Below are 12,079 nucleotides of genomic sequence, written 5' to 3'. Positions count from 1 at the left end.
TGCTCGCTCCGTCTGGGCATGTGGGCAGGTCTGAGCTCTGCACATCTAACAGGCCTGAGTGGTGCTGAGGCTGCGGCCAGCGGGGCACCCCTGCCCCCACCCCCACCCCAGCGTCCTCCTGCCTGTCCCAGAGGCTCCGGGCCCTGGCGTCCCTCAGGCGGGCACACGCAGGCGCCACACGGAGGCCTTGCTGGTGGGCCCTCCCTGCCCGGAGGGATCAAGTTCGTCCCAAGAATGCCTGTCAAATCCAAGCAGTGGGGTTAGAAGGCGACGTCCAAGACCGGGCGGGGGGCAGGGGGGCAGAGAATGACATTAAACAGCTCCAGGGGGGCCTCCCTGGTGGCGCAGCGGTTGAGCGCTGGGCTGCGAAGCTGCCCGCGGCCTCTGCAGCGCCGGTTCGATCCCCGGCTGCTCCCCGGCCACCGGAGGAGGGTCCCGCCTGGCGCGCAGACCTCTCCTGCCGCCCGCTGCTCCCCTCAGCAGTGTACTTCGGTCCTTCTGCCTGCTCTGCTCCCCGCTCTGGCTCTGGTGGATCCTCTCACCCTCCTGCGCATCTAGTCTGTACCCTGTTCTTGTATAAAAATAAATAAATCTTTAAAAAAGACCCAAAAAACAGCTCCACAGCGACAGGTACACAGACCCCGCCGCGGCACCCCGGTCCGGTGCACACAGTTCCCAGAGCCCCGGCCCGAAGCACACCCCCCAGACCCCCTAGTGCCCCAGCCCGGTGCACACACTTCCCAGCATCCCAGCCCGATGTACACTCCCCCAGCACCCCCAATCCAGTGCACATACCTTCCAGACCACCCCCAGCCTGGTGCACACACACCCCAGCACCCCACTGTGCCATGGCCTGGTGTGCACAGTTCCCAGAGCCCCAGCCTGATGCATACACACCCAGGCCCCTCAGCACCCCAGCCCGGTGCACACACCCCCAATCCAGTGCACACACCTTCCAGACCCACCCCCCAGCCTGGTGCACACACTTCCCAGGGCCCCAACCCCAGTGCACATACACCCCAGCACCCCCCCTGTGCCCCGACCTGGTACGCACTACTCCCCAGCACCCCCAACCTGGGATACACACCTCTATGGCACCCCAGCCTGGTACACCCCCCAGCAGCTCCAGACTGGCACCCTCGCGCCCATGCAGCGTCTTATGAGCCCAGGCTGATGGAAAGGTGTCCTCTGGTCTACACTCTGCAGGTGTGCAAGCTTCTGTCCCCATCGCCGACCCCACAGTTCACAACCTTGTCCGACGTGGGGAAGCAGTCAAAACCCCGCTGATGGTGCTTGCGATGCAAAGTCACCACCACGATCACAACCACGACGGCGGGCTGACCAGAGCAGCAGCGGCGAGGAGAGCGGCCGGCCCGGCGGAAGGCAAGGCGCCCAGAAACAAGCACCGGCTTCCCTTCCCACGCGGGGAGCAGCTTCCCACGGCTGCTCCTGCCCTGAGCCCGCCTCAGCTCCTCCCTGGAGCCGGCTCTTCGACCACGGCCTCTCGGAGCACAGGGTGGGGACTGGCTGGGCTAAGTCCCGGCAGCTTTCTAAAAACCTGAAATTCAGGTAGATCTGAGGGCCGGGGACGCCCCCCACGCCCTTGGCAGGAGGCGGCACGGAGCAGGTTTCGGCCGCAGCAGAGGGCACTGCAGGGTCCCCAGCAGGGCACAGCTGGCCGAGCCCGCGCCGGCGCAGGCGTCTGCTGGTCTGTGGGGAGAGTCCAGAAGCCCTGGGGCTCACACCTGGGGGCCGGGGCAAGACAGGCGTGGCGGGGGCGGCGGGGAAGGGCTCCCCCCTGCCAAAGCAGCGCCCCGCCTCGCCTGCAAGGTGACCTGTCTGGGGTGTCGAGGGGCCCTCAGGGAGGTCGGGCATCCCCCTCACGGCTAGATGGGCGGCCCGAGAGCCCAGGGAGCTGTCGGCACAGGACGAGCGCCTCTCCCGGGCGGCTGCCCTCCACCCCTGGGCCGGCTGGCCGCTGGGCTCGGAGCCGCTTTCCCGTCCGTGCCGTTCGGGCAACAGGTCCAGTGCCGACATGCACAGGGATCCGTCCCAAAGATTGGCCAACAAAGATAGTAATGATACTGCAGTGCAGAGACGGAGGCTTCTGGCGCGACACATCCCCTGACAGCCCCGCCGGGGTCATCCTGGGACGCGAGGAGGGTCTCGAGGAAGGTCTCGAGGAAGCTCGGCCCCTGACGCCGCCTGTCATTTCGGGGCGTCCGCCAGGTCCCAGCGGGAGGCCCAGATGCCAGCCAGAGAGGCGTGTGGGCCCAGCATCTGGAGCGACACTGCGCGGCTCCCCGGGGCTCAGGCGTGCGGCTGGAGGCTCAGGTCCCCGGGAAAGGCCTGCACAGAAATGAGCTCACAGGGATGACCTCACAGGTGCCTGGAGTCACTTCCTGCAGGCCCTTGGCTCTCCCAGTCCCAGCCGCCTGGCGCTCCAGCAGTCCCTCCGGAGGCACTTGCCAAGCGCGAGGCTCTGGGCGCCCGGAGCGATCGCTGAGCAAACAAGCAGGAAGAGAGGCGCGCGCGGCACGAGCCGCAGAGCGTGTCTCAGGCAGTCACGCGCCCCGTGGAGCGGGGAAGAGGCGTCAGGGCCCACAAGGGAGAGCGGCTCTGGGACCCAGCCAGCTTCCAGCCGGGCCGCCGCAGGGCCGGCGGCGGTGAGAGGGAGAGGCAGACGCCCTCAGCACCGCGGGCCGGGCCGCCTCACCCGGACAGAAGGGCACAGGGAGCGCCTGCCCTCCCTGCCTCCTGGTCCGGAAAGAGATCTCTGTATCCAAACTGGTTACAAAATAGTAATTACAAACCAGTCAGGCGCACCAGGAGATAACAGCAGAAGAGGAACAATCAAGGGGACAAGGGGACAAGGGAACGAGACCCACGGTGGCCCTGCGAGGGCCGGCCCAGACCGCTCCCTCTCAGCCGCCCCGCCAAGGACAAGACGCGCATGAGGCGGGTTCCGGGACCGCGGGGCTGCGTTAGCGCCCGAAAGCCTTCCAGGTAACCCGCCACCATCACTCCTATCAAAGGAGAAAGAAATCACCCAGAATGAAGGAAGAAACGGATAAAGCCTCACACCATTCCTCATTTTAAACAACGTAGCAAATGAGGAAGAGAAGGGATTTTCCCTTCCTCGGATGAGGGGCGACTGTGAACCGCATGCAGCCAACAGCATCCTCCCGGGTGAGATTCCCAAGCTGCCCGCCGCAGGCCGGAAATCACGCGGGCCTTCGGGCACGGGATGAGACGTCGACAGACCCCTGGGCGGAGCTGCCGCCGGTCGGTCGTGCCTCCGAGGTGGGGGCGGCGGCAGCAGGGCCGTCCTCCTCCTGCGGCTCCACCCCAGTCTGCCGTGGCAGCTGCCCCTCGGCGCCCTCTCACGTGACAGTGTGCCCTGGACTGCGGCGGGCCCCAAGCAGGTGCGAGCTCCGAGCCGACGGGTGCTCAATGGTCCAGTCAGCCCCAGGATTGAAAAATGGTCCCGTCGGACCTGTGGGCGGGGCTCCCTGGAGGAGGCTGTAAGCCAGTGCTGGAGGGAGCTGAAGGAGAGACGGCCCCAGCCCCCAAATAGAAGAGACACCGTTCCAGCCCCCAAAGGAAGAAGACAGACGGGAAGACTCCGTTCCTGGCCTCCGAAGAGGACGGAAAGAGGCATCCAGCAGCCGCCCTCCGAGGAGGGCGAAGAAAAGACGACGACCTCTGCAGAGATGGGGCCTCGGGCCCGTCTCCGGCATGGCCTGAAGGGAGCCCCGAAGGCCCTGCCTGGCGTCTCAAAGAGCTGCTTATTGCTGGTGTAACCCAACCGCTCACAAAGAGCTGTGAACACTGGGGTGTCTCTGGTACTGCCTCTGCGGGACCAGGAGTGACCGTCACTCCCGGCCAGCACCCATCCAGCCCTCCTGGTGGCCAGTGGCAACCATCACTGACGCTCTCTGAGTGAGCAGCTGCCACGTGTGGCCGCAGTGAGCTCTTTGTCTCCCTGGTTTGTAAAATAAACCCCGCGGTGGTTGCTCCTGGACCCAGGGCCTCTCGCAGTTGTGCAGGCAGGTGAGAACCCACAGGCATGGCCCAGTCCTCCGGCGGGCCCTGTCCTTGGATGGCCAGCACCTGCAGGCCCCTCCTGTGTGGCTGTTGTACTGCGAAAGCCCTAGGTTTTGGTTCTTGGCCTTTTGGGGCGTTTTGGAGGCTATGTGGTCTCAGAGGCCGTTCCATCTTCCCACCCGGCCTCCTGCCCTGTCCACCTGTTTCAGAACTCAACATAGTACAATGAGCAGGAAAAAAAATATGTAAGACTTGAAAAGGAAAAACTAAAACTGATATTTAGAGAAGACATACCTGTATTTATAGAAATGCCAAAATACTACACAGAAAAACAGGCAGAATGTGTGAATGTGTGTGACTACTGGATAGAAGACCAATATAAACAATTCGATTATCTATCTACGGGCAAAAAGCAGTAAGTCACTGACATGTTTAAAGACAAGCACCACTTACAAATAGCATCAAAAATCCACCATCTAGGCTGAATCTAATAAAAACGTTCAAGACAAGAGGTGAGCTGGGAAGCACCCCCAAGCCAGGCCCCTTCTGACCAGCAGTCCGAGCCCAGATGGGGAGCGGGCATCCACGGCTGGGGCAGAACGTGCATGGGCAGGAAAGTGCATCACCAACTCGCCATTTTAGAATAGGGACCATCCTTCAATAAAGACTGCTTGAAACCCGGAGAAGCTCCCTGCGCAGCCAGAAGTGAGCTGAAGGCCCCCACAAGCCTGGTCCTGCCTGGCAGGGAGTTGGAGCCCAGAGGGGGATTCAGCGATTTGGAGCCCAGAGTGCAATCCAGCCACCCCACCTCCTGGGAAGTCTGTGGGACTTCAAGACACACCTTGGGAATTAAACAAACGCAAAGGAGGAGATATTCTGTGACAGCGACCATTAACATACTCAAAGCACCACTGCCTCACTGGACTTCTGGCGTAACGGTATTTGACTCGACTGGACTGCCAGTTTCCGACATCCCAGAAAGAGCACACCAGAAAGATGCCAGCCAATACCAGCGACACAGTGTCCCAACACATAGCGCTAATTAGAAAACAGGCAGCAGGGAGAAGAAAAACTACATGCAACCTAGCAACTCCTCAGGAAAGAGACACACCACAAAAAGAAAACCACCCACCAGATTGCAACAACAGTGACTTGGAAGAACTTCTGAGCCTTCCCGAAAGAGAATTCAAAACTGCCGAGATGAAAAAACTGATGGAAGTCATTAAGGAAAACAACACTCAGAAGAATGAAATTGAGTCCCTAAAGAGGGAAATGAAGGAAATGCAGGAGATCACAGGGTTAACAGAAGAGCTAAAGAACGCTGGGAAAAGCAGTGATAACAGAATAGAGGAAATGGAAGTACGAATAAGCACTCTCGAAGACACAGCAATAAAAACAACCAAAACAGAAAAGGAAAGAGAAGTACGAAGGAAAAAGACTGAAGAAAGACTTCGGGAACTATCTGACTCCATGAGGAAAGGAAATAGAAGAGTTACAGGAATCCCAGAAGGAGAGGAGAGAGACCTAGGAACAGAGAAAATATTCAAGGAAATAATTGAAGAGAACTTCCCAGACATGAAGAAGGAGCTGAAAATAGACGTACAAGCAGCAAGAAAAACACCAACCTTCCATGATGAAAGGAAAAATACAGCAAGACACATAATAGTAAAGCTCCCAAGAATCCAAGACAAGGAAAATATGATGAAGCTGACAAGAGGGAAGAAACAGATAACATTCAAAGGAAAACCAATCTGGCTGACATCAGACTTCTCTGAAGAAACACTACGGGCAAGGAGAGAGTGGAGGGACATAAGTCAACAGACTCCAAGACAACAGATGCCAACCAAGAATCCTCTATCCTGCAAAGCTCTCCTTCCTCTAGGAAGAAAGAATAAGGACCTTCCCAGACACACAGAAACTCGGAATTTCATTACGACTAAACCCCCACTCCAAAAAAGTCCTAGCCAGAGCAATAAGACAAGAGAAAGACATACAAGGAATCCAAATAGGGAAGGAAGAAGTCAAACTATCACTATTCGCAGATGATACGATAATACACATAGAGAACCCCAAAACTCCACAGAAAAACTAATTCAACTCATCAATCAGTTTAGTAAAGTGGCAGGATACAAAATTAACAAACAAAAATCAGTAGCCTTCCTATACACCAACAATAAATCTGAAGAAGAAATCAAAAAGACCCTTTTATTATTGAAGCAAAAAAAAAAAAAAATCAAATACCTGGGAATAAACCTAACAAAAGAGGTAAAGGACCTATACAAAGAAAACTATAAAACACTGTTAAAAGAAACAGAAGAAGACACAAAGAAATGGAGAGACATCCCCTGCTCATGGATTGGAAGAATAAACATTATTAAAATGGCCATCCTACCAAAAGCAATATACAGATTCAATGCTATTCCAATCAAATTTTCAATGACATTCTTCAAAGAAATAGAACAATTACTGATGAAATTCATACGGAATCACCAAAAACCCCCAACAGCCAAAGCTCTCCTGAAAAAAAAAAAAAAAGAGGGGAACGGAGGCATCACATTCCCAGTCTTCAAACTATACTACAAAGCCATAATTGAAAACTGCATGGTATTGGAACAAGCACAGACACACGGACCAATGGAACCCAATAGAAAAATCCAGAAATAAACCCACAGATTTATGGTCAACTAATCTTTGACAAAGGAGCAAAGACTATGCATTGGAGCAAAGAAAGTCTGTTCAATAAATGGTGCTGGGAAAACTGGGTCGCTACATGCAAAAGAATGAAGCTTGACCACGACCTCACACCATACACAAAAATCAACTCAAAATGGATTAAAGAACTAGACATAAGACCTGAAACCATAAAATATGTAGAAGGAAATATAGGCGAAACACTACGGGATTTGCACATCAAAGACATCTTTACAGACACATCACCCAAAGCAGTGATAGTGAAGGCAAAGATCAACAGCTGGGACTACATCAAATTAAAGAGCTTCTGCACAGCAAAAGAGACAATAACAAAAACAAAGAGAAACCCCACCAACTGGGAGAACATTTTTGCACCCAACACTAATGATAAAGGACTGATCACAAAAATCTGCAAAGAGCTGATGAGACTCAACAACAACAAAGAAAATAATCCAGTCAAAAAATGGGCAGAAGAGCTAAAAAGAAACTTCTCTGAAGAGGAAATGCAAATGGCCAACAGGCATAGGAAAAAATGTTCAACATCACCTGTCATCAGGGAAATGCAAATCAAAACTACCATGAGATACCATCTCACACCAGTGAGAATGGCACATATTAAAAAAACCAGCAACAACAAATGTTGGCGAGGGTGTGGAGAAGAAGGAACTCTTCTGCACTGTTGGTGGGAGTGCAAACTGGTCCAACCACTGCGGAGAGCTGTGTGGAGATTTCTGGACCTACTAAACATAGAGCTTCCCTAGGATCCAGCAGTTCCACTCCTAGGTATTGACCCAAACGACACAGAAACATCCATTCCAAAGGGCACCTGCATCCCTGTGTTTATAGCAGCACTGTTCACAATAGCTAAGCTTTGGAAACAACCCAAATGCCCAGTGCGAGGCTAAGACCTGGGGAAATGCAGTTTCGCCTCTTCGGAGGCCTCTCCACTACCTGCTGGCTCGCGCAGGGCTGGTGGGCTCTGTGGGCAGCGCAGCATGAGGGGTATTTCCACAGCTCTACGTCCTTCTCTTTCACGCCTGCTTGTCGGGTGGGCCATGGTCAAACCCCACTGAGGAGAGATGAGAAGGCCGTTCCCAAACAGGAAGCGTGGCCGGCGTCACCACTGTTGTTGAAACGATGCCCATTTTACCAACACAGAGCGACCTGTAGTGCCAGCTGCGAGCAGGACTTGCCTCACGCAGTATGTGCAGCCGGGCAAGCGTAGCCCGGGGATGAGCACACCCCAACGCCTCTGCTGGAGGCTGACCCCAGCCTGCCCTGGGCTGCGCCTGTCCCCCAGGACCTGGCTCTGCACCCAGGGCTCATTCTCGGGTTCTGAGTCTGGTATCACAGCCCCTTGACTGCATCACACGTGCCATCTACTCTCGGAGGCCCCTCTCCAGACGGGCCCGGCTTGACACCGCCTTGTGTCCAGGGCAGTGTCTGTGGCTCGTCCTGCCACACGGGGCCTCCGGGGCCAGCCCTGCCAGGGCCTTCCCACAGGAGCGCAGCCCGGCTCCCACTGCCACCGCCGCAGGCCATGACTCCACGCCAGACTGCCTTTGGCCATGGTCTGCTTGTCTCCCCGGACAGGCCAGACGTCTGTTGGGTGAAGTTACTCCGTCACAGACTACAAACCCCAGTCTTGGTGGTGAGTCTGGAGAACCGTGTCCAGCAGGACGCTGGTGAAGGCGCAGCAGGGGAGAGTGGGCTTGCAGGGGCCCATGGTTGGGGAGGGAACGGGGTGGGGGGCTGGGCTCCCTGCCCACAGACAAGAAAACACCTCCCCTCCCAGCCGGACTGGGATCTTTCAGAAGCCTGGAGTGTTCTCCATCCTCAGGACTTGCCCTCACCTGGACACCAAGGACAAAAAGTCACCGAAACCCCATCCTGGACGCAGAGAAGCCCCAGCTTGGATTCCCAAGGAGGGGGCGGCCTGGGACTCTGTCCTCCCCGCTGCTCATCCTGCCCGGGGCGTGGCCGGATCCTGGCTGCCGTTCAGCGCCGCCCCGCACCTGCTGGCGCTCGCTTCTAAGCAGCCCTGGAAAAGTCCCGCACCATAGAGCCTCCGCGTCCACTGTTTACATTACAAAGTCTCCCGCCAAACAGAGAAAACCGAGGCTTCCAGGTTTCTGAGCCAAAAAAGTACTAGTGGTTTATTTCTACCGGGGAAATACAATGGGATGACTAATTAGGCAGAAGGACAAAAGCCTCACGGCGAGCACTTTCCAGGAGAGCTGGCCGCTCAGCCGCTGCACAGACAGCAGGCCCTGCCCTCTGCACAGCCAGAAACACCGCGGGGCTTCTGCCCCGAAGTCGCAGCTACGAGCAGCGGGCAGCCGGCAGAGCCCTGCCCGGAACACGGGGCCAGGCACGCATGGACCGCGCGGTCCGGGCTGTCTGGAGCACAGGGGGCAAAGGCGGCACCGGGACGGGGGTGGGGGCAGGGGTGGCCGCGATTGCCACTTCACCCAGTGGGCTCGAGGACGAGCCCGAGCGGTGCCCCAGCCAGCGGCAGGTGTGACAGGACAACCGGATGCCACAGATGCTGGCCCACCCCAGGCGCACAACAGGGGTCCCTCGCGCCTCCAGAGGCCCCCACCGCCCTCCGGCACTGGGGTCCGAGCCAGCACAGACCCCCGGCGAAGGCTGCATCCTCCTCTGCGCCCTCCACAGGCTGGACGTGCAGAGGGGCCCCACGGGCTCTGGGAACTAGAATCAGCCTTTGGGGTCGGTGCACATCGGCTGGCTGAGCACGCACCCCGGGCTCCCACGCACAGGTCACCCCCTCAGGAGAAACCAACTCCTCCCAAGCCTGCGACACCCTTGGGACACAAGCAGGTGCCCAGGGCAAAAGCAGGGATCCACATTTGTGGCAACCCCTGCCACCCCCCCACACTGCGCTCCCGCCCCCACATGGCCAGTTGCCTCAACGCCCGAGACCGGGACCCGGTGGGCGCTCGCTGACCACGCCACTGACCCTCAGTGCCCAGCAAAACCGAGGCCACTGACTCGCTCCCTGAGTGTCTGCTCCTCGGCCTCTCCTCCCTTGCCCTGCCAGCCTCCCAGAACCCCACCAAGGCTTTTCTCCCTTGCCAAGCCGTCCGCGGACACGCTGGGCGCAGGCTCTTTGTGCGAACAGCTGCCCGCACTTCAGGAGCCAGGAGCTCAGCCAGACGGCACCACGCCTGCCCCGGCCCGCTCGCCCAGCCCTGTCCCCGCAGGGAGCATCTATGGGGCGCCCGCTGTGACCTCAGGCGGATTGACCCCCACACCTGCCACCCGAAGCGGAGACCGCTCGGTCGCGGGGGGCCAAGGGCGCTTTTAGGCGTCGTCACCGGCTCCAGGGAAGCCGCGATTCAGGAGTCCTCAGCTAACAGCAGGGGCTCCCGGCGTGACCCTGGGGAACCCTCCCTGAGGGGGAGCTGGGGGGCCCGCTCGGTGGCCGCCTACCTGTGCGGATGCTCCTGCAGCACTTGATAAATGCTGATAAGAAAAGTTTGGTTTTTAAAACCACCTACAACGCAGTCCTTGTAGATCCGAAACTCTGCAGCGGTGACCGCCTGGCCCTCGGGGATGTGGGACAGGTTGAACTTGAACTCTCTGTGGCGGCGCTGGCGAGGGGAGAGCTCCTTGTCGGACTCCACTACAAGATCAAAGGAAAGAGTGACAGCTGTGGTTACTGCACGCAGGCCAGGCCTCCCAAGCGGACTGGGCGCCCCGCGGGTTGGGGGGCGGTCGGGGGAGGTGGTTGGGGCTGCTGGAGCCCTCCACTTCACCCCAGGCCTCTCACTTTACTAAGATCATCAAATTCTTAGATGGACAAAGTTGTGGGAAAGCAAGTTATTTACCCCCCGGGCTTCGGCTGTTCCCTGCACACAGGGGACTACAGGCCTCAGAGGCGCCTGGGAGGGGACGGGATGATGAAGGGGAAGCTGGCAGCCCTGGACCATGAGCTCCCACCCTCCCCAGCCCCTTCCTCCCTGCCACTTTGCACCCCACTCCCCGTCTGTTCAACCATTGCTGCCGCCTGAGCCCCTGGGGTAGTGGGGGGTGGGGGGGGGAGGCGTCGAGCAGTGCATTTGCAGCAGGGGCTGCAGCTGCGAGGGGCCTCGGTTTTGGCCTAGCACTGAGAGGACATGTGTGGAGGGCTTCGGGGCAAAGCTGCATAGACGATGTTGCAGGAACCAAAGCCCACCACCCCCCTGATGCTGATGGAGCCAAGGGCTGAGCACCCGCTGGGGAACTCCCAGTGGGGCCACCCCAGTCTCCTCTGCACCTCGTGGGGGACCCATGCCTGAGGAGGGAGCTCAGCAGCCGACCACCCACACAGCCAGACCACAGCCTTCCAGGAACTGGAGAGGGATGGAGCCAAGGTTGGCTGTCCGTGGACCATCCCCCCGGAGGCAGAGGATGGGCACCGGGGTAGCCACCACCTCTCAGTCTGGCAGCGGCCAAGTCTGCGTCCCACCCCGATCCTGCCCCTCCCCACTCCAGGCACCTTTGCCCTGCTGCTCTGGCTGCAGGGAAATCTCTGCAGCAAATTAATCCTTCAGGGCTAAGCTTTCCCAGGGCTTGAGAGTCGAGAAAAGCGCCAAGTCATCTGCTGCCTCCAGCTGCCCTCTCTCCCCGAGGGGAGGGCCGTGGCGACGGCTCCTGCAGGCGGCGGCAGCAGAGTGGCCCCCATCGAGGCCTGACGGGCACCTCGAGACTTCCACGGGACCACGCTGCGAGTCTTTGGAATTCAAGTTCTTTCTCGATTTCGAGGGTTAAAAGGGACTAAGCTTTGGCCTAAGAGCCTGAACATAGGTAAAAAATAAAGGCCCAGCCTGAAAGCCAGCCACACCGAGAGTGGATTTTCTCATTTGCACCTGCGCCTGGGGGTGGGGGGGGGCGGGCGGGCAGGGACACCCATGAGACGGCATCCCCCGCTGAAGCCCCCCACCACCCAAGTCCACCACGTCACCCGTGGCTGGAAGGGGAGGCAGTGCAGTTCCCAGAGACTTTCTAAAAAAAAAGGAGCACAACCTCAGAGACGACCATGATCGGAGCAGAGAAGGGAGCACAAAGTCCACTCAAGGACAGACGTGGGGGCTAGTCTTTGGGGCAGAGCAGCACCCCAAATAAAGCATGCCCTGTAGTCACACACTGGGGTGACCCTGTGGGGCTCCGTCCCCCTCTAGGGCATCCCGGGACTGCAGTGCAGTCACTGCTGAGGCCTGTTCATAAGTCTGGGACTCCTCCTGTCAGGGGGAGAGGCTGTCCTGAGCTAATCCCATGCAGGCTTGGTGGACTCCACCCCACTCCAGACCGAAGCCATCAGGACACCGGGAAAGACAAA

At 58.2% G+C, this 12,079-nt stretch overlaps 1 protein-coding gene across 1 annotated transcript in view; it reads right to left on the bottom strand.

The window, feature by feature from the left end:
• Window positions 1–12,079, bottom strand: part of BMP6 (bone morphogenetic protein 6) — a 67,288-nt gene that overhangs the window by 4,971 nt on the left and 50,238 nt on the right. The window contains 1 exon segment of the mRNA XM_037518839.2: window positions 10,192–10,384. Coding sequence (XP_037374736.1) covers window positions 10,192–10,384 — 193 coding nt within the window.

Source organism: Talpa occidentalis, unplaced genomic scaffold (genome assembly GCF_014898055.3).
Source record: "Talpa occidentalis isolate TD23 unplaced genomic scaffold, MPIMG_talOcc4v2.1 talOcc4.2, whole genome shotgun sequence".
NCBI classification, from domain to species: Eukaryota; Metazoa; Chordata; class Mammalia; order Eulipotyphla; family Talpidae; genus Talpa; species Talpa occidentalis.
This window is presented reverse-complemented; position numbering and strand designations above follow the sequence as displayed.